This window comes from Carassius carassius, chromosome 1 (genome assembly GCF_963082965.1).
Source record: "Carassius carassius chromosome 1, fCarCar2.1, whole genome shotgun sequence".
NCBI lineage: Eukaryota > Metazoa > Chordata > Actinopteri > Cypriniformes > Cyprinidae > Carassius > Carassius carassius.
The window spans coordinates 44,817,212-44,839,487 of NC_081755.1; the positions used below are offsets into that span (position 1 = coordinate 44,817,212).

The window sequence follows — 22,276 nt, forward strand, 5'->3', positions numbered from 1 at the left end:
GTACTGCTGTCTGTGACATCTTGTATGACTCACACTGAGCTCAAGCATGTACTTCTCAGTTTGCTATTACCTGCCAGGGATGGTTTTCATGACTTGTTTTCACATTGTGTACAGTATACATTTACTGTATATGCAAAGAAAACTAAAATACTTCAAATTGCAAATGTCTGTTCTTATATTAAATCCAACGCATGGCACAGATTATGTTCATACGCCACTTCTAAAGAAAGTTAACTGTGCTCAGATATTCATCTTGAAGTTGTTCCCAAAAGTAGATTTGCATTCCAGACGCTCTAATTATATAGTTACATTTATGAGGCATTAAAGTTGTTTGAAGGTCTTATTGTCTTTTCTAATCAGTGTTGTACAAAACATCAAGCTGATTTACGATGGCATTTGCTTGTTTACAATAGTTGTCGGTACATTTTGGTTGGTGGGTTCAGGATACGGATGACTACTGTATTCAGAAAACCTGCCCAGGGCTGTTAGATCTCCTACTGAATTCCTCTAAGCTTTGTAGGTCGAATGAGCCATCGACCATAAATAGGCAGACAGACCTATCCTAGAAAGGAGTGAGGGAAGCAGGGAGGGCAGGGAAATTTCTGGAACTGGCGCTTTCAGAAGCTGCAGTAACTTTACTGATTTTTTCACAGTTTCTCCATCCTTCTAGACTTTCCTCTGGCTCCCGTGAGTCCATAAACAAACACATATACAACCATCTCTGCGTCTGATGCTGATGAGTGCCAAATGCTCATTCACATAAAACTGCAGCTGTTTGTCTTTTTACAATCAGTTTTGTCAGCTGTTCATTTTTCCTTCTGGGGTAACTGTTACCACGTGGGTTAGAGTTTTTTCAAAATTTCTAAGCAAAGATTACAGAATTCCTCTAGCAACTGCCTGACAAAACCCTTAATAACCACAGAACACTTCAGAAATTCCTCTAGCAACTGCCTAGCAACCCCTTAGTAACCACAGAACACTTCAGAAATTCCTCTAGCAACTGCCTAGCAACCCCTTAGTAACCACAGAACACTTCAGGAATTCCTCTAGCAACTGCCTAGCAACACCTTAGTAACCACAGAACACTTCAGAAATTCCTCTAACAACTGCCTAGCAGCACCTTAGTAACCACAGAACACTTCAGAAATTCCTCTAGCAACTGCCTAGCAACCCCTTAGTAACCACAGAACACTTCAGAAATTCCTCTAGCAACTGCCTAGCAACACCTTAGTAACCACAGAACACTTCAGAAATTCCTCTAGCAACTGCCTAGCAACACCTTAGTAACCACAGAACACTTCAGAAATTCCTTTAGCAACTGCCTAGCAACACCTTAGTAACCACAGAACACTTCAGAAATTCCTTTAGCAACTGCCTAGCAACACCTTAGTAACCACAGAACACTTCAGAAATTCCTCTAGCAACTGCCTAGCAACACCTTAGTAACCACAGAACACTTCAGAAATTCCTCTAACAACTGCCTAGCAGCACCTTAGTAACCACAGAACACTTCAGAAATTCCTCTAGCAACTGCCCAGCAACACCTTAGCAACCACCACTACATGTTAGAAACCCTCTAGCAACTGACCAGCAACACCTTAGCAACCACCTGAACACGTTAGAATCACTCTGGAAACTGCCCAGCAACAGCTTAGCAACCACCAGAACACGTTAGAAACCCTCTGGCAACTGCCCAGCAACACCTTAGCAACCACCAGAACACGTTAGAAACCCTCTAGCAACTGACCAGCAACACCTTAGCAACCACCAGAACACGTTAGAAACCTTTTGACAACTGCCCTGCAACACCTTAGCAACCACCAGAACACGTTAGAAACACTCTAGCAACTGCCCAGCCACACCTTAGCAACCAACAGAACACGTTAGAAACCCTCTAGCAACCCCCTACTAGGAGCCAGTAAATATATGCAAGCCATGTAAATATAGCCCAATTTCTTTGGAAACCTGATGACTTAGCAAAACGTTTAGCAATGTTTCAGTAAACACCAGAACATCTTAGCAACTCTTTTGCCAGAACTTTTTTATTTGTGTGTTTTATTTGCTTATCTTTGCTAAATTTGTTTGACAGAGCAGTGACCAATTAACACCTTACACTGACATCTTCATTGGGTAATTTATTATGGATGAAGGGTGACAAAAACAACCCGTTAACACAGAACAGATATCCACAGCATCTAAAAAGGGATATGACACCAGCATTACAGAATCATGTATTCAGATATATAGCTATGGAAGTGTTTTGGACTCATCTATCGTGTGCTTGGTGAAATCCAGCTAAATGTGAAGTCCTCTCATGAGGTTGTGAATGTCAGAGCTGTGCAGCATGAGCACCTCTTTGTCTTGACCCTCATAGCAGGGTGATAGTCTGCTTCAGTCATGACCAAATAAAGCATCCAAATTCCTCCCCTGCTCTTTTTCAACCCCTAGAATGTTTACAAGAGCGTTGGATCAGGCTGTGCTCCGACAGACTCCCTGACAGGGACTCGGCTACTGTATGTGAGCATCACAGATCCGCTTTTAGAGGTGTGTTACACTCTTAAAACCCTGATGATCGACAGAGAGACAAATGACATCATCCATTCATTCTCCAGACTGTCCCTTTGTGGAAACATAGTTTTTGAGGATCTACAGATGTGGAAAAAATAGTTTTGATATGTTTCAATAATGACATAAATCAAACATAATGAGATCATCAATAAATGCAACCGTGTCAGGCATGACTTGACAAAAATATTTTCTTTTTCTTATAAATTTTGTATTTTGTAAAATGTGTCTTTTTCTATTACCTCTATTTCTATTAACATTTATGATGGATGGATGAATGGATTTTTATTACGGATGGATGGATGAATGGATTTTATTATGGATGGATGGATAGATGAAATTGATGGATTTTATTATGGATGAATGGATGGACTTTATTATAGATGGATGGATGGATGGATGGATGGATGGATGGAGAAGGAATGGACTTTATTATAGATAGATGGACTTTATTACAGATGGATGGATGGATGGATGGATGGATGGATGGATGGATGGACTTTATTATAGATGGATGGATGGATGGATGGATGGAGAAGGAATGGACTTTATTATAGATAGATGGACTTTATTACAGATGGATGGATGGATGGATGAGGAATGGATGAGGAATGAATGGATGGATGGATGGATGGATGAGGAATGGATGGATGGATGGACTTTATTATAGATGGAAGGATAGATGGATGAGGAATGCATGCACTTTATAATAGATGGATGGATTTTATTATGGATGGATGGATGGATGAACTTTTTTATAGATGGATGGATTGATAGATGATGGATGGATGGACTTTATTATACATTGATGGATGATGGATGGACTTTATTATGAATAGATAGATGAGGAATTTATGGATTTTATTATAGATGGATGGATGGACTTTATTATAGTTGGATGGACTATTATAGATGGATGATAGATGGAGGAGGAATGGATACACTTATTATAGATGGATGGATTTTATTTTGGATGGATGGATGGACTATTATAGATGGATGGACTGATTTTATTTATTTATTTAATTAGTTTGTCAGGGACAATGTACAAAATGCATTAATCTTATGAAAAGATGTTTTGTACCAGAGTTAGCAAATGCTAATTTCCATCTGCAGTCCCGGGCAGGTGCACACAATATTAAACATTACATTACAAATAACTGTCAGTAGCACTAACAAATACATGCAATATTAGTTAAACAATGATAATTTAAAACTAATCAGATGTTTAAATGAAAAGCTAATCATAAAACCATCAAAGCCTAAAATATATACAACATAGTCAAAAACATTTACTTCAATATTACATTTGTAAACTTTAAGTGTGCTGATGCTGACACAGCTGGTTATCGAGGATGTATTTCAGATCTACAGACAACTTTAGACTGTCTGGGAGCTGATTCCATTGTTTAATGGTTTTATATGAGAAGGCTGTCTGTGCAAAGGCAGAGGATCTCTTCAGGATAGCACAATTTCTGTGAGCAGTGGAGCGGGATGTTCGGTTCGTTTTCGTGATTCGTGATTTTTTTCATTGATGGTGGAACAATATTATTAACAATTTTGAAAATGGTTCTTAAATGTGTTTATCGAATTAAGAAGTCAAAACTTAATATTTTATATTTACTGAGAATATTGCAGTGATGATAGCTGATGGATGGATTTTATTATATATAAATGGATGGATGGACAGATGTATTTTCTTATAGATTTCTGTATTTATTTATTTATTTATTTATTTTGCGTCTAATAAAACAATGATCATGACATGATCATTGTGTCCTTTATTATAATCTATATTTTAATCAGTTTAATTCAACTTCCCACTGATCTTTCATTTCAACACTTTCACTTATCTTATTTATCTTTATCTTACCTTAATTAGCCATATTTCTCACCGTTTGCAGGAGTTTGTGAGTCTGTGGTCAGAAGAGCTGTGGGTTACAGTGCTGGATAAAGAGCACCTTTGTAAATGTTAGCACAATCATTCAGACGCTGTCCTTTCATATCAGCACTTTCATAACCACTGCTTTATGTGACATTTTTACTGTGGTTTGTTATGAAGCATTTTAGATCCAAGGCTGTGCTTCAGTCGTTTTGATTGAGAGTATCTGTCAAATTTTCCCTCTCATGGATGCACTATTACAAGTACATCCAAACTAACCTATGAAACCCAACAACTGTGAATGAGTGTGTGATCAAATAACATTGGTGTTGAAAATCACTTATTTAATTGGAATCATGACATCATTCTGTCTAAGTTTCGTTCCTATGTGCGATCTTATGGTGACCTCATAGTCCTGCTGAAGGATCGGGATGTTTTAGCAGCGGATGTCTCTGACTGGACGACACACTCCGGGCCCCACATTCCTACAGCTTGTCATCTGTATCAGAATAACACACTGGAATGAAAAGGAAAATCAGCTCATCTGCATCAAGGCATAACACAGAGACACTAACAAATTGCTGCGTTTTCCTGTTCTTTCAACTCTCCCTAATTCTTCACCATCTTTTTCTTTTTAATTTTAATTTTATTGTTAATATTGTTACTTTTATCTTATTTTTCCCCTCTTCCCTGCTCTTTGTTTCATAGCCAGATCCATTTATACGCTGTTGTCTTTCTGTATCTTGTGCTACTATGTGCTTTCCTCTGTAAAATCTATCTATCTATCTATCTATCTATCTATCTATCTATCTATCTATCTATCTATCTATCTATCTATCTATCTATCTATCTATCTATCTGTCTATCTGTCTATCTGTCTATCTGTCTGTCTATCTGTCTGTCTATCTGTCTGTCTATCTGTCTATCTGTCTAGATATAGATCTATATATAGATGTTGATCTATCCACAATGTGATCTGTCTATTTGGATTTTTTTACAGTTTTTCTCGATTGGTTTGGCTCATTTCTTGAAACCGAGATGACATTCTCAAAACCATAAGGTCATTTGGCCAAACAGTCTTACAGTTCTGCTCAACATTATAGCTCACTAGCAAAATCAAATATCTTTCCCCAAACTCTTCTTCCATGCTTCAAAAGCAGATTCCTTTCCCATATAAAAGGTCAGTACAGTCAAAATAGCACAGATCCTTCTCAATTGCCTTGGCACATGTGCATTCATTTAGTGCTTTTGTCAAAATAACCTGGATGGTTTAGCACAACACCATGGATCCCCTGCAAAAGCTCATATCTCTCCCAAAACAGTTTATCCATGTGTCAAAACTAAATATCCTTCTCATATAAATAGTCAATGCCCCCAAAATGCATTATACCTTTGGCATTGTTTAAGCACTGCAAGTCAAAATGCTTAGACGTTTTGTCACTGAGGCACAGGTCTAGCAACAGAATACCACTATGAATAAAACTAAAAGATTTTACAGTAAAATCAGCCTCCAATAAACCACTCATACTCAAGGAAACTGTAAACATTTTTATTCGTACAAAGAAATGTTAACATTAGAGAACATACTGTGAAAAGAAAACATATACAGGATTCTGTAAATGTGAACAGTTATAAACACAAACAAACAAAAAAAAACTCTAGCCTACCATACTGTAAATAAAGTTTCAGAACTATAGTACAGTAATATTTTCAGTGGTCGCCATTGTCACCCTCTCTTTCCTGGCCACCATCCTCCTGGCCATCGACGCGCTGCTCTCTGTTAGGCCATAAATTCTCATCCACATCGCAACGGATATTTTCTCTTGCGATGCAGCGAGGGAAGAAACGGCGTGAATGTCTCAACCATCCCCTACATTGATCCCCTGTGATGTCCTCACATGCAGCATCCATTGCATGCAGCAGGGCCCTCTGGTCTTGAACCTGATGCTCATACACCCTCCACCTCCAAGCTGAAAAAAACTCCTCAATTGGATTTAGGAAAGGAGAGTAAGGTGGAAGAAACTCCATTAGCATCCGGGGATGGGTGGTGAACCAGGTTCTGATGCGTGGGCCACGGTGGAAGTTCACATTATCCCACACAATGACATAATGTGGTAGCTGAGGTCCTTCTTCACCTCTCTCATTTTCCAGGATCAGATCAGTATAAAGGTGGTCCAAAAAATTGAGGAGCTTTTGTGTATTGTAGGGCCCTAAACTGGGAATGTGTGTGGCCACACCTCTTTCTGATATAGCGGCACACATTGTTATATTTGCTCCTCGCTGGCTTGGGACATCCACAGTGGCTCGGTGGCCAATGATGTTATGGCCACGCCTTCGACCTTTGGCCAGGTTGAAGCCAGCTTCATCAACGAACACTAGGATGTGAGAGGTTTGGTTGCCTTCTAATGCCATTATTCTCTACAATAGAATAAAAATAAATCTAATCAGTCAAGTAGAGACAGATACTGCAGGGAGGATCTAAAGTACTGTAAAAAGAGGGAGTGAAAAACTGAAGACAATTTCTAGGCAAAATGCTCTAGTCACACAAAGCTGCATTCTGAAGGTAAAAAGGATAAAGCAAAACAAAAAAAAGTGGTAACCATGTCTTACTGTAATAGTGTTACAATGATAGACAACCAGTAGTTGACTTACATGCACATACTGGTACCGCAGCTCTTTCACTCTGTCAGAGTTTCTCTCAAATGGTACCCTGTAAATCTGTTTCATGGTCATCTGATGTTTCTTCAATACCCGGTCTATTGTGGAGATGCTGATAGAGTTTATATTTTGGAACATTACATTGTCTAGAAGGATTGCATTACGAATCGGTCTCAGTGTGATGGCATTATTTGCAATGACCATGTTGCATATTTCTCGTTCTTGTTGTTCATTTAGAAGTTTTCTTCTGCCACCCACTTGAGGCTGTCGTCCAATCCTAGACATACAAGTCAAAGGTCAACACTGTAAATTTGTTACAAAATGAGTTACCAATGTAATTGTACTGCTGTTTTATGGTACTAAAAGTGTGATGCACTGCACAGTGACTGGAATACTATTCACAGTATTTTCTCCATTTTTTTTTCTTTGTCATTTTTATAGTATCATATAACATCACATGAAGATATTACAGTACTCTAGGTCTACACACACACCAACACTGAATAGTTCAATAGAATAGTTCTGTACCTGTTTTCCCTGCGAAAGGTTTGGATGATGGAGGAGACTGTAGACCGAGGCACATTAGGCTGCACTCGGCGACCTGCCTCTGCCATTGTGAGGCGATGGTTTATAACGTGGTCAATAAGGGTGGCCCGGATTTCATCTGGGACATCATGGTGCCTCCGTGCTCCTCGGCCTCTTCCCCCTATTCCTCCACGCATTCTCACTCCTCCTCTTCCTCTTCTTCCTCCTCTTCCTCGAGCAGGAAGTTGCTGTTGTACTTGGCGAGGTGCTTCCATGTTCACACTGCAAATGAAACTGGCCCCGGGCCAAGCTCTGTCTATATACTTTTGGCAGCAGTCATAATCATAGACAACACCTGTCAGGTAACTAAACAAACTGTTTGCTTGGTCATCTGAGATGTGGGAAACTGCTCCTTCGTTAGTTCTAATTTCACCTGATTGATTGTCAAGTACTGTCATAAATTTATCAAATGTTCCAAGAAATTCTTTCATGGTATTATATCTTTGACTAATTTTGACAGTTGAACAGACAATTGTGCATATGATGACTTACACAATGAAACCATGCTGATATGTTTTGGAGAGAGTAACCATTTCACTGAAAAATCAACTAATCAGTTTAGATCAGCAAGATCTATTTATTTGGAAAATGTGCTAAATGTGGGCTCATTGTGCTAACTGTAGCTACTTGTACATAATCATTTGAAAAAAAGCACAGAGTCACTTGAGACATGTACTAAAGCATTTGCAATTTGATAAAACCAATGAAAAATGACATTCTGTTGTGAACAATTGCAAGGTGGTTTGGAGATTTGCCCATGTTATTTTGAGAATGTCATCTCGGTTTCAAGAAATGAGCCAAACCAATCGAGAAAAACTGTAATGGCAATCCCCATGTGAAACTGTAGTTTAGTCAAATTATGCAAAAATTGTGTAAATATTAATTATTGTATTTATGTATTTAGGACTCATACAATATGGAATTAATCATATCAAGTCAAATAAGATACTGATTTTATTCCAAAATGTTTAAAATACAATCTCCATCGCAATGATAAATCTCTATTTCAAACACAATGAACGCTTTGAAATGTGATGGAAATATGCATTACTTTCAGGGATGGATGGATGAATGCATAGATGACAAGAAAGAATAATTAGTTAATGGTAATATAAATCTTTTTCACGGTTTGATTTGAAGTGTATTTTTGTATTGTAGACATATTTGGACTTGATGTCCACTGTGAAATCCAAAAAAAACCAGCTGAGATTCCCTGAACTAGACAAATCAGAGGCATCCCTAATTCACTTCAAAGTGGAAAAAGTGACATGGGACGCGTTTAATGCCATGCCGGTGACATCATTGCAGCGGAGCGGCGTGACGTCGCCGTTGGACGTCGGCCCCGGCCAATCAGCGCTCGCTCCGCGCACGCACAGATGGGAAGAGTTTAAAAAAGATTGTGGAAAAGAAGATGTGGCCCAAGCCTTCCCACATGATCGGACAGTTGCACTGGAGCCTCCAGTTCTAACGTCACATCGCCATCCTCGCGTCTGAGTCTGTGGAAAGGCGCAATGACCACGCAATTCAAGAGCGGACCCGCTTTCGGACTGTCTGCGGAGGTCAAGAGTAAGGTAGGCGTCTGCTTTGATTGACAGCTGTCAAAGATGACGTTAACACGTCCACGGTAGCATTTATTCTGTGATAAAGCCTATACCAGGAATGTGTATCATTTTTTAAACTGTTTCACAACATGTCAAAAACAGGGTGTTAATGGGGATCCAAACCAACTTATTAAAGTCTGCACCAGTAAGCAAAAACAAAATGGCAAGAAGGAAAACAGGTCTTAAAAGTGTAATATTTCAAACTGAATAAAAAAAAAGTTAATTAATTAAAAATACAAATAAATTAAGAGTAGTACAAGTACGTGCGTGTTTATAAAGAACGTTTCCATAGCAACTAAACCCCCATCGTTCTGTTTGGATTACTATCAGACGGTAAACATGTAACGTAAGGCCCACGGTTATTTTCACCTTATTAAAGGTTTACATTGCACAAATATGATTATTGTTTTGTTTTAAACGCCTTTAAGATGTGAATGTTTAGCTAACTGTGCTGGAGATGCCGAAAACACGCTATAATTCGCACCGCGATCAGAAAAGACTTATTTTTCAAGTTAAACACGGTCGACTGGTAACGTTACCGTTAAATAATTTACATTTCATCAATAACGTGCAAAAATAAAGTGTCATATGTAGTGACAACCATAAACAAGATAAAAATATGAATGGATAACCCTAAACTTGCCACAGCTTCTGGCTATACTTTAACAACTTTCCAGAACTTTATCAAATATTGTTGACAACTAGCACTCATTTCTAATTATAAAGTGTAACGAATGAATGTGCAGATTGATGTTTAATTGAATTTAGTACAATTTGCACATTGTTTTGTTGAAGTTGAAATGGCAAAAGCCATGTCAATCAAATTGAAATATTTGATAGCTTTGCTTGTGATGTCATCCCTCAGTCACAGTTTTGTCCTTGACATTATTTTACTGATTCCTCTGTCAACCTCTTGCCACATCTACTCCCATCATAATCTGATCCACTATTAAAAATACCTCAGATTTGGGCTTTTTGCCTTGAGTTGTGATTGATATCCTGCCTCCTGAGCACCACACACATCTGTGTTCTCATGTGCACATGTGTCACGCTGTGGATTATGTATGTCTTTGGTATTATTGTCAGTCCTGAGCACTAGGTATGTGGTTTTCGGTCCCCATATAAGGAAGAGTTCTGTTCACTCACAATGTCTGAGAAGAGGAGCATGTTGTAAACAGTTTAGAATAAGGAGGAGCATTGTCGGACATCCCACCCTGATGCTGGAAGATCAACTTTATTATAGCCAACAGGGAACAATCACAAAAGTGTTTTTGGGGGAAGGCTCTCTTAATGTTATGAACAAACAAAGTTATCTGGTCTTCTATAATGCTCTTAAAATGTTAGCACAAAAAACATTATTTATGGAATTTGTTTTGTTGGAAGTTCATCTAAGATGGTTTAGAGAAGTTATATTCCCATGATGTCTGCAGAATATAAAAAATATGACATTCCACTTAATGTTGTCTTAAAGTCAAAAAAAAAAAAATGTTTTGATTTGAACTTTAAGAGAACATTCAGAAAAAACTAACGTAACACAAAGATAAATAACATCGAATAACTTCACCAGAGCCGCTGCGGTTCCATGATGAAGAACCTTTAACATCCTCGTAAAGCATTCCATTACATAAAAGGTTCTTTATAAGGGGAAAAATAAAACTTCCAGGAGGGTTTAAAAAAAAAGTTTCATAGTTCAATAGAATAATCATTTTGGCTTCCCAAAAGCCTTTCAATCAACAGAACCATTTTATTTTATTAGTGTGAAGAGGATTTTAATAATCTAACTAATTTTCTTTCCGCTACAAAGAACTTTTTTGTCCAATGAATAGATTCTTGATGGAACCATTGATATTTTAAAAGTTTCTCAGACTAAGAAAGATGATTCTTCTATGGCATCAATGCCAAATTATAATAATACAAATGTAGAATCTGTATTTTTAAGAGTGCAGGGTATATTTTTGTAAGCTGGGGTGATTGGTCATTTCAGCCAGTGCTGATACTTGGACTATGACCTGTTCTTTAAAAAAGTATTTTTATCCTTCATTATGCACCAATGAAAGATCTCTTACCCTCTTAAAAATAAAGCTTGCAAAAGGCTATTTCTGCAATAATGCATCGAAGTAACTTCCCAAAATAACTTCTCATTGAAGTGAACAGTTCTTAAAAGAATTTTATTTTTTCTTAGTGTGAGGAATATTTTAATTATCCAAAGAATCTTCTTCATTTATGTAACAAAAGGATTCCACGGATGTTAAAGGTTCTTCATGGAATCATAGATGTTTTTATTTTTAGAAGTTAGGAATCATATACAACATAACTGCTAAAAATAAATGTCAATGTACAACATGCAGGTATTTCTAGTGTAACCAAGGGTATGAAGGAATGTTATCCGGGCAGTCTGTGACAGAATTCCTGCCTTTATAAAAACCCCAGTCTTGGCCCGGCCTCTATAGAGTTAGACTGAGGTCTGTTCCAGATGTCCAGAATGAGAGAAAAACAATAAATCAAGCTCCGAGCAGAATTCCTTGGAAGGTTATGAGTGCTATCGGTCTTGGTGTTCTTTTATCAAACACGTTTAGCGTGTGCTAAGTATGTCACTTCACACGAGCAGACAGGAGCGAGAAGAAAGGATAATGAGGAGCTAAAAGTCAGAATGAGACTCGCAGCTGTGGGTGGAGAAGTGACATGGAGGACCGAAAGAGAGAAAAGACCAGCTATAACACTGATTTAAAGTTACAGCGTTTGTTTGGCTTCCACACCAGCGCACCAAACTTGGGAGAACCAGCTCTCTCTCTCTCATCCTTTTTTCTGTCTTGTTCTTCCTTTATTAGAAATACTGAGATCGATTGTATTGCTGTTGAGAGTACATATCTTGTCAACGCTGCAATACAATAAAGGAGACAATACAAGTTTTTGCATGCAGGAATGTCCCTAGAATTTATTATTTCACTTCTTTTCTTTTCTTTTCTTTTCTTTACAGCTCAGTCAGCTACAGCCATAATGATTTATTTTTTAGAAATCCATCTGATGAACTCAGACCAACAGAAACATTATAAATTAAGTTGTGGAGTTTATTTGGAAGAAACATGCTAGAAAATGATGGTTTTCATCAAGAAAATGTCTTGTCATTCTTTTTTTATCAATATTGAGATATTATTTTAAAATTTATACTGTATTAACTACCATACAAAAGTTTGGAGTCAATATGAATTTGTTTTTTCTTTTGAAAGAAAACATGCAAATTATTAAGCTTCAAAAGTATTTTCAAGACTGAATCAGAAATTATTTTTGAGCATTAAATCCTCATATTAGAATGATTTCTGAAGGATCATGTGACACTGAAGACTGGAGGAATGATGCTGAAAATACAGCTGCAAATCACAGAAATAAATGGAATTTTAAAATATATTAAAATAGAAAACAGTTATTTGAAATTGTAATAGTATTTTATAATATTACAGGTTTATTTTCTCTTTTTTAAATAAATGCAGCCTCGTTGGGCCTAAGAGACTTATTTCAAAAAATGAAAAAAATGTATTGACCCTAAACGGTATGTGTATGTGTGAGTAAAAGTGTATTATTTAATATTTTTTAAAAGTGTTTATTTTTTTTACTGTTATTTTTTTTAACTGAACTAGTCTTACAGTGCAATTCATGAATTAAAAGCTGTATGTGTAATCATTCTTTAAAAAGTATTCTATATGCATTCCGAAAGGCAGACGTGTTTAGTAACGTTCTGACCTTTGACCTCCAGCTGGCCCACAAATATGACCCACAAAAGGAGGAGGAGCTAAGAATGTGGATCAATGAGGTCACAGGCCGCAGACTTCCCGAGAACTTCATGGAGGGACTGAAAGACGGAGTTACACTCTGCGAGTGAGCGATTCCCTCATTCACTCAACAGCCATGACGTTCAAAGACTTTAATATAACAGATCAATCACTCATTCCTTCATGTTTATTATCCATGAGCAGGCTCATCAACACTCTTCAGCCCGGTTCTGTAAAAAAGATCAACAATTCTCCTCAAAACTGGCATCAGGTGAGCAAGAATATCACATTCTCATGTTTATCTGGGGGCTTATTGTGGGATGAGACAGAAATCAGGGACATTTTTTGGTTTCTGTATTCAAAGGTTACATGCAGTTTACACATTTACAAGTTCTTTGCAAATTAGAATGCTTGTGTCTCCTGTTCCAGACATAAACAGGGTTTCTGGTGCATTTGGAATCAGTTGTGCGTACTTTCAGATTCTGACAAATCACAGAGCATGTCACTTTATTCTTGGGTTGGCCTTGTTTGTTGCAGCTGGAAAATATTGGTAATTTCGTCCGAGCCATTCAAGAGTATGGACTGAAGCCACATGATATATTTGAGGCCAACGACCTGTTTGAGAACGTCAACCACACTCAGGTCCAGAGCACACTTATTACACTGGCTGGGATGGTGAGTCACTCATTATGCATTTTAATACAGAACTGATAAAGGCTAAGTCAAGACTGAAGATTAAGAACTTCTGTATTATTCGTACTTTTTATCTCTAATGTTCATAGAGAGGAGTTTCATATGGGAGTGTTTAGCAGAGAGATTAACATCAAAACATGTGGTATTTGAGCTGGATGATCCGTCGTTTTTCCACAAACCGGCAATCTAGTAAACACCAAAAAAGGAATCTCTCTTCTCTTTGTGTGTTCAGTGTGTAAGAAGTGACTTGCACGTGTTTGGTCTTGATTTATTTGTCTTCATTTTGAAATGCAGGCCAAATCTAAAGGCTTCCATTCGAAATACGACGTTGGAGTGAAATATGCAGAGAAACAACAGCGCAAATTTGATCCTGAGAAACTGAAGGAGGGACGCAATGTTATTGGTCTGCAGGTCAGTATTGTTCATCAATAATAAAAAAAAAATTGTATATAAATAATAAATGAAATAATGGTTTAAATTAAAGCCTTATTCAATAAAAAAAATTATAATGATGTTACTGTGATTTTATTAAATCAAATCAAATCAAATCAAATCCAATGGTAGCTGTTATAAATAAGCATATTATTATTTAATATATGCATGTATGTTTTTTGTATTTATTTATATTTTATTTTAATGTACACATTATATTGTGTTACATCCTATATTAGTGTTTTTAAAATAATACACTACTTTACAAACGTATAAAAAAATGTTTTAATATATATATACTTTTTATTCAGCAAGGATACATTAAATTGATTAGAAGTGACAGTAAAAAAACATTTATTTCTAGTTTTTTTCTATTCCTCAAAAATACTGCAAAAAAGGATCACAAAAATATTAAGCAGCGAAAACCTTTTTCAGTATTGATGATAATAATAAATGTTTGTTGAGCAGCAAATCATCATATTATTATTTCTGAAGGATCGTGTGACACTGAAGACTGGAGGAATGATGCTGACAATTCAGCTTTGATCATAGAAATGAATTATATTTTAATACCTATTGAAATAGAAAAGTTATTTGAAATTGTAATAGTATTTTACAATATTACTGTATTTTTGATCAAATAAATGCAACCCTGGTGAGGCTTCTTTCAAAAACATTTAATTATTAATGATCAACAGCAAAAAAGACCCATAGTGTAAGAGTAGTGTATGTATGTTATTTTGTTTCAAGTCATTCCTTCACAGTTATTTTCTTCCTCTCTCATTTGTGTTTTCAGATGGGCACCAATAAGTTTGCCAGTCAGAAGGGTATGACATCTTATGGCACACGGCGTCACCTCTATGACCCAAAGACGGGTATGGAGAATCCTCTGGACCAATCAACAATCAGCCTGCAGATGGGCACCAACAAAGGAGCCAGTCAGGTACCCAAACGCTTTCAGAAAGTCACACTCTTAATGTTTTACAATTCCTAATTCTGTTCATATTCCGTTCCCTTTTCCTCCTCCACAGTCCGGCATGACGGCCCCTGGCACCAAGCGGCAGATCTTCGATAAAAAGCTGGACATGGAGATGTGCGACACCTCTACCGTCTCGCTGCAGATGGGCACCAATAAAGTGGCGTCCCAGACCGGCATGACGGTGTACGGTCTGCCCCGTCAGGTGTACGACAGCAAGTACTGCTCCAGTCCCGATGACTACATCAACAACGGCCAGGACTCAGAGATGGATGGATACCAGTATTCTGACTAGGATGAACAGACAACTGCCAGCACACTGCTTTTTTCCAAACTCACCTGCACTGTGTTTAAAATCCAAAGTCATGTCGACCAGAAGGAGCAGCTTGAACTGTTTCCTGACATCACGGTCACCGATCAAAGCTGAGAACTTCAGTGACTGACCGCTCGTCGAAAACAAACTTAGGACGAATGTCTTTGGCTCTTTGTCTTTTACACACATGCTTTTTATGCTTCTCACTCATGTAGTTTTATTATTATTATTTCAGTTTTATTGATATTTTTTTGAGTGCGTCATTCCCCCATCTCCTGCATGGCCCGATTTTCTTATAAGAAAAAGTAATGCAGATGATAAATCTGGAGATATTATTAATGATGCCTACGCTGATACACTACTAGTTCAGAATAATTTCGATGACTTCATGTTTTTAAAAGAAGTATCTTTTCCTCACCAAAGCTGCATTTATTTGATTAAAAATGCAGTAAGACTATGAAATATTATGACAATTCAAAATAACTGTTTTGTGTTTGAATATATTTTAAAATGTAATTTATTCCTGTGATGTCAAAGCTGAATTCCTCCAGGCTTCAGCGTCACATGATCCTTCAGAAATCATTCTAATATGAGGATTTGCTGTTTAGTTGTTATTGGTGCTCAATTGTTATTAATGGTTCTTATTATCATGTTTTTGCTGCTTACTATTTTTGTGGAAACTGTGATACATTTATTTGAAATGGAAATCTTTAGGAGCATTATAAATATCTTTACTGATACTTTTGATCGATTCAACAGATCCTTTCTGGAAAAAAGTATTCATGTTTTTTAAAAATTGTATTCTACTTTTAATAGTAGTCTTTCATTTTATTAAAAATTATTTTTTTATTAGAAAAAAAACACAACACTGATAAGAGTAAGAGATGTTTCTTGAGCAGCAAATCATCATATTAGAATGATTTCTGAAGAATCATGTGATGCTGGAGGGAGGATTTGGGGCAGTCTGGCCAAAGTTATTACATTTTTTTTTTTTTTTATTAAAATCAGTTTATACTTTTATTGACAGACAGTAGACGGACAAATAGAGAACAAGCTACTTTTAGCGTTTTTTTTTTTTTTTCTCAATACCTAATCATACTGTGAAATGTGAACCAAAACTGCATGACTTAAATTGTAATGGCACTTTTTATTTTATTTTTTTTAGAAAAATGACCTAATACTCGATTATGAAAGTGAAAATTATGCAAAAATACAACGGGCAAGACCTGCTCATGATTGAGGATGGTTGTGAGTCTACATATAAAATAAGTTTTAATGTGCAGAGTTAATATATTTAGCTATTTAAAATAAATGTTTAGGACAAGATGACTAGATCTCACCATCATGTAATTCAATTGTTGAAGATATTAGTCTTTCACATTACATTTCTTTATCAGTGTGTGTTAAGGTTTGCCATTGTTTTGCATTACCGCTGAACACAAGATCATAAAGCGGTGTATTCCTTTTGTTTCTCACAGAAGATGTAGCGTGTCCCTCTTGCATTATTAATGCTTCTAATGTCTTTATTTATAAGGCTTACCAACAAAGGCTGAGCAAGTGAAAAACTAATAAATCACTATTTTCAAACCTCTTCTCTTTATTTTCTGGTTAAAAACTGATTTTTTTTTACGAACATTTCATATGAACTGATTACACTGATAGAAACAGACGACAGATTTCCACAAGAGAGAATATGCAAATGTTTTATTGACACTGCATATAAAAACCTAAATTGTAAAATAAACGAGGCAAACTAAAAGATAAGAAACAAATGAAAAAAATTGCTGGAACACTAAACAAAAGGGAAAAGGCTGAATTTTAAATCATGATGCCTGAACATCCATCTGTGGCTTTATTAGATCCTTCTTTCAGCTTCAACACAAGACTGAAGAGCGGATCAGTACAGGAGTTTAAACCAAACAAAAGTCTTTAAGTGTTATTTGGTCGTCTGTGACATTTGACCCAGCAGAACTACTGATTGGCTGCTTCACAAGCATCTATCCAATCACTGTACACGTCCACCGGCTCCGAGAGATCTGAGAGAGTGATTAAGGACAAGACCGACTTCATATTAAACAAACGGTTCACCCCGAAATTTCCTGAAGATGTTAACTGAGAAGCCTTGTTTCGTACGAACACGCAGCTTTTAGTTTCACAACACATTAACTGATGCCGTGGATCATTGTGATGTTTTTATCAGCTGTTTGGACTCTCATGCTGATGGCACCCATTCACTGCAGAAGAGTGAGCAAGTAATGTAGTCCTAAATTTCTACAAATCTGTTCCCATGAAGAAACAAACTCATCTACATCTTGAATGGCCTAAGGGCGAGTAATCTATCAGCAAATGTGTATGTGTGGGTGTATAATATATATATATAATTTTTTTTTGGGGAGGGGGGGGGGGTGCACTAATTATTTAATAATATAGATCATGCAATTATACTCATACTTCTATAATTCATCACATTTTAAAAAGGATACAAGTAATTGGTGTCTGGAATTCCTCTAGACACACCGTACAGGATATTATCCCCGTATTTCGACTTCGTTCCCTGGAATAAAGTGGAATTGTTGTGCATTAGAGATAGTTTTGTTAAATCTTAAGGTAACACTTTTTTTTATTTATTTTTGATTATATTATTATTTGGAGTGTTATTCTTACATCTTGACGTCACATGATTTCTCGTGGTTACAGAAGGGGCAGGTGAACTGGGTGTCCAGATTCCCGGTCATCTTTTTCTTGGGAGGGGGTTTTCTCTTCGACTTTCTGCGCCCCATCTTTTGCTTCATGGAGGAAAAAGAACAAAGAACGGTGGATGAAATCTACTTTAAAGCAATCATTAACTGAAGGAGGCTCTTGTGTCCAGTATACACAATCAACAGAAGCTGCAGGCTTTATATAATACACCAACACACAGACCTTTATGTGATAACATTTAGCATCTAAAAGCGATCTCAAATTAATGGACATTCTTTCTAACAACACAATAAACCACGTTAACTTTGACTTTAAACTGAAACCACAATAACACAGATTTATACACTAATACAAATGTATATTTAAACTGGTGTATAGCTAGCGGGCAAGTTTCTAAGGTTTATTTTTATTTACATTTTAACATTATGATATTTAGAGGCGCTCTAAGATCTTAGAGGCGACACAGAAAATCAAATAGACACATTCAGTAAAATTGAAATACAACGAAAACCCGCGTAAACCCGGTATGGTCAAAACACTCACGATACATATACAAGCGCTTAAACGTTTAAGAAAGACATTACGCTTTCTGGGAAAACAAATATCTTACCAAACTGCGATTAATGTGAGGCGACTCTCGAGGAAAACCAGTACACAGCGCCTTCAGAGAATCAACAGAAGAAGTACTTCCGCTCGGTCAAATGTCCCGCAGTTTAAAAGCGGATCGCCCTCTAGCGGTAAACACCGGAACTACAGCAGAGCTCAAATCTCAGTTCAAGCGGTGGGAGAAAACAACGTTTCATTTGTGTGCGTTCTGTGCGCATGATTTTATTTCAAACAATTCTCGTTTTTATGCTCTTATAAACGCTTGGTTTAAAATAGCCCAAGTTCCTTCGGTTCAAATGAGGATCAGCTCTGACCCCTTCCTTTAAACACCAGAACTGCAATATTATCACATCATTTAATTAGGTATGAACAAACCATAATCTAAATGTTTTAAGAAAATAAATAAGTCTATATCGTTATTATACGCCCATAAACAAGCAAACCAAATAAATTAATTATGTTAACTTTATGTACATATTTCCATGTACTGCATTTTAATTATGCGCCGTATTAAATGTTTTTTTTGTACTGCATTTTGCATTATGAATTTGATGTTAGGAGGAGCACTAAACCATATTCCTTTCAAATCTCGATATGTGTGCGTGTTTGTGTACATTTTCCTTCGCAACTAACTTAAATTTTAGTTCATGTACAAAAAAAATGACTAAGATTGACTAAACTAAATTAAAACATATTTTAAAAACGAATAAAAAAATTGCAAAACTACATAATTTTTTACTAGAATTTTTAAAATGAAAACTTGAAATATAAAATAATAAAAACTGATTCATAATATTAATAAATACTATCCTAGTATATACAAAATACTAAATAGATTGAGTTTTATAACAGATTCGGTGTTATAAAAGATATTCTATATGTAGTACTGAATTAATATTACTTATTTGCTAGAGTTAATTAGTGACAATGTTGGATGGACATTAGAAAGACAAGCAGCTTCTTGCATCATGATTGGATGACATACATCTATTCATTTGAATAATAGAGTCTGATTGGGTGGTTTGATCACGGGGGCGGGACTAACAGTGTGATATCGAGCAACTACAGAAGCAACATACATTTTGTGCAGAAGATAAGCACCATTTTTTTAAATGTTTGTAAAAAGACCTGAATGAAGAGACATTTTTTTATAGACCGAAAGAATTCACTCTGAGAAGGAAATTGCTTGAGTGTGACATTGCTTGCGTAACAGAAATTGCGTGAACGGCTATCACGGAAGTCTTGAAACGTGCTTTTGTCGTTTCATATTAACGGGACAAAAAGTAAACGGACGCAAATTATATTAGCGGATCCAAAAGCATAAACGATCGGGATCATTGGTAAGGTTTTCAGACGCAAGAACTATTCCTCTGTTTTGCAATAGTGTGTTGTTCTCGACAATTTTATCAACACCGGTCCATACACAAGACTCTTATCTAAACTGACACGCATAATGCATGTTATTATCCGTGAAATGTTATGCATTAACGTTAGAGCTTTCCATTTAGATGAGACTGTGAATCTATATTCTGATGCAGATATATTTTTTTGTGATCTCTTCTTTCTTTCTTTTATTTTTAAATTTACTGATTAATTATTTATTACTTATTGTTATTATTATTAACTTTTCAGAAGTTAATTATGGCTACCGAGGGAGACCCAACTGACTTTGTGAAAGTGCTTCACCTTCTGGTGATTTCCTTCACCTGGGGAATGCAGGTGTGGGTGTCTTTCATAGCAGGTAAATTAATATACTGTTATGATAATTATATCGTCATATAACATGCCATATATATTTATATATACATACTTCTTAATTCCTCTTTATATTTTCAGGTTTTGTGCTGATTTCCCAGGTATCAATGCACACATTCGGTCTTGTGCAAAGCAAGCTATTCCCATTTTATTTCTACTGTCTGCTGGGTGCTAATGCAGTCAATCTGGCCATATATGCTGTGTACCACCCCAGAGAACTGCTGGACTGGCACGAGGGCATACAGGTGACCCATCAAAATGCTTGCCTTCTGCATGGTTTGAAGCAAAACGTTCATCACCTTCATTTAGTTTCATGCTTCTCTCACGCTCTGTTTTTCTTTTTCTGAGCAGATGATTTTGTTCTTTGTGGCGGTGATCATGGCCGGTCTGAACGCGCAGTGGTTTGGTCCGTCTGCCACCGAGTGCATGCTGGTCATGCAGGAGATCGAGAAGGAGCACGGTCTTGGGAATCAGGTGGGTATGAGCTCCAATAAGGAAGGATACGCCAAACTCCGTGAACAGGACCCAAAATACAAGGAGCACAGGACCTCCTTCTACCGCTACCATGGTCTGTCAAACCTCTGCAACCTTACAGGCTTTTTCTCCACTACCATCAATCTCATTTACCTGGCCCTCCATTTGGGAACTATATGAGTGTGTTTATGAGAGAGAGTCAGATAGGTGTTTCTATAGAACTATCCTGTCTATGTTCTCATTTTCTGTCAGAATTTTTTGTATAACAATAATGCTTCTAGTTTTTATACAGCGAGACTTTCTAGTGTTCTTTAAGGTTAAATGAACCAAGTTCAGAACCGCTGAAGTGAGTTGAGTTAGTATTCACACTGTCCCTAAAAGTGCATCTCAATTTAGTCTGTTTTATTTGTGACCAGGTTTCAGTCAATTTCGGCCCAATTCGTCCATGACTTTCCTTTGAAATCTTTCTGTAATGAATAATACATGTGAACCGCTCTCAGACAATCTATAAAACGCATATTTTTAGGGCTGGAGTTTTTTAATTAAATTATATTATTATGGATGTTAACAGTATTTCTCTGTACTTTAAAATGCTTCAGAGTGGGTAATTGCATTGAATCTTTTGTTTATAATAAACAGACCATCTGCTTAAACAGGCATTAGTGATTATATATCTGTTTGATTGTTTAAACGATGTGTTGTAATTTGTTGGTGAAGTATGTAGTATAATTCTCATCTGCGTTTGCCTTAATGCTTCACAATGTGAACAACACATATATTTTCCCACTGTGGGCTGTTTGTGGAAAGGCTTATGGAAATAGTCAATCATGAAATGCTGTTTACATTTCTTAGTGAATGACACTAAAATGGCAATTAAACTCTATGGAAAAGCAATGCAAACTTAACCTTTGCTCATCTATGTAAACATGATGTTTGAACAGCAAAATAAACTTCCTTTTATCACTAAACATGGAGGATGGTGCTGCTGAAGATTGAGTGACATACAAATGGGATTTTCGTGTTGTTTTTGATATTCAAGTCTATTATCTCAAGGCTATTAAGATCTGTTGAGGTCCGTTTTTATCTTTAGTGTACAGTTTTCTAATCATATTTTCCATTTTAATTATAAGAATGCAAACGTTATTTGTGTGTGTTTGTGTCCATTGCAATGAACATTTACTCAGTTTAAGAAATATTAAACACCTATGTATGTTGAGTTTCAATAAAATATAAATACGGTTTATTCTGAAAGAGTTGTTACAAGATATC

General features: G+C 36.6%; 3 protein-coding genes across 4 annotated transcripts; 2 read left to right on the forward strand and 1 right to left on the reverse strand.

Moving 5' to 3' along the window:
• Nucleotides 1–9,087: 9,087 nt before the first annotated feature.
• Nucleotides 9,088–15,811, forward strand: cnn1b (calponin 1, basic, smooth muscle, b). The gene is made up of 7 exons (XM_059561055.1): nucleotides 9,088–9,261; nucleotides 13,043–13,164; nucleotides 13,263–13,329; nucleotides 13,596–13,733; nucleotides 14,046–14,162; nucleotides 14,980–15,126; nucleotides 15,215–15,811. Exons 1-7 carry the CDS (start codon nucleotides 9,202–9,204, stop codon nucleotides 15,452–15,454), a joined length of 891 nt encoding a protein of 296 aa, XP_059417038.1. The 5' UTR covers nucleotides 9,088–9,201; the 3' UTR covers nucleotides 15,455–15,811.
• A 1,350-nt stretch (nucleotides 15,812–17,161) lies between these two features.
• elof1 (elongation factor 1) lies at nucleotides 17,162–18,936 on the reverse strand. The gene is made up of 4 exons (XM_059561060.1): nucleotides 18,783–18,936; nucleotides 18,137–18,258; nucleotides 17,956–18,026; nucleotides 17,162–17,508 (listed from the first exon to the last, which is right to left on the reverse strand). Exons 2-4 carry the CDS (start codon nucleotides 18,250–18,252, stop codon nucleotides 17,444–17,446), a joined length of 252 nt encoding a protein of 83 aa, XP_059417043.1. The 5' UTR covers nucleotides 18,253–18,258; nucleotides 18,783–18,936; the 3' UTR covers nucleotides 17,162–17,443.
• A 990-nt stretch (nucleotides 18,937–19,926) lies between these two features.
• On the forward strand, nucleotides 19,927–21,465 carry tmem205 (transmembrane protein 205). 2 transcript variants are annotated; one of them, XM_059561068.1, is made up of 4 exons: nucleotides 19,927–20,118; nucleotides 20,394–20,519; nucleotides 20,615–20,778; nucleotides 20,885–21,465. In XM_059561068.1, the coding sequence occupies exons 2-4, from the start codon at nucleotides 20,420–20,422 to the stop codon at nucleotides 21,185–21,187; spliced, it is 567 nt and encodes a 188-aa protein (XP_059417051.1). In that variant the 5' UTR covers nucleotides 19,927–20,118; nucleotides 20,394–20,419; the 3' UTR covers nucleotides 21,188–21,465. The 2 variants fall into 2 exon arrangements, with proteins under 2 accessions (XP_059417051.1, XP_059417058.1); XM_059561075.1 differs by having other exon boundaries at nucleotides 20,411–20,519.
• Nucleotides 21,466–22,276: the final 811 nt, after the last annotated feature.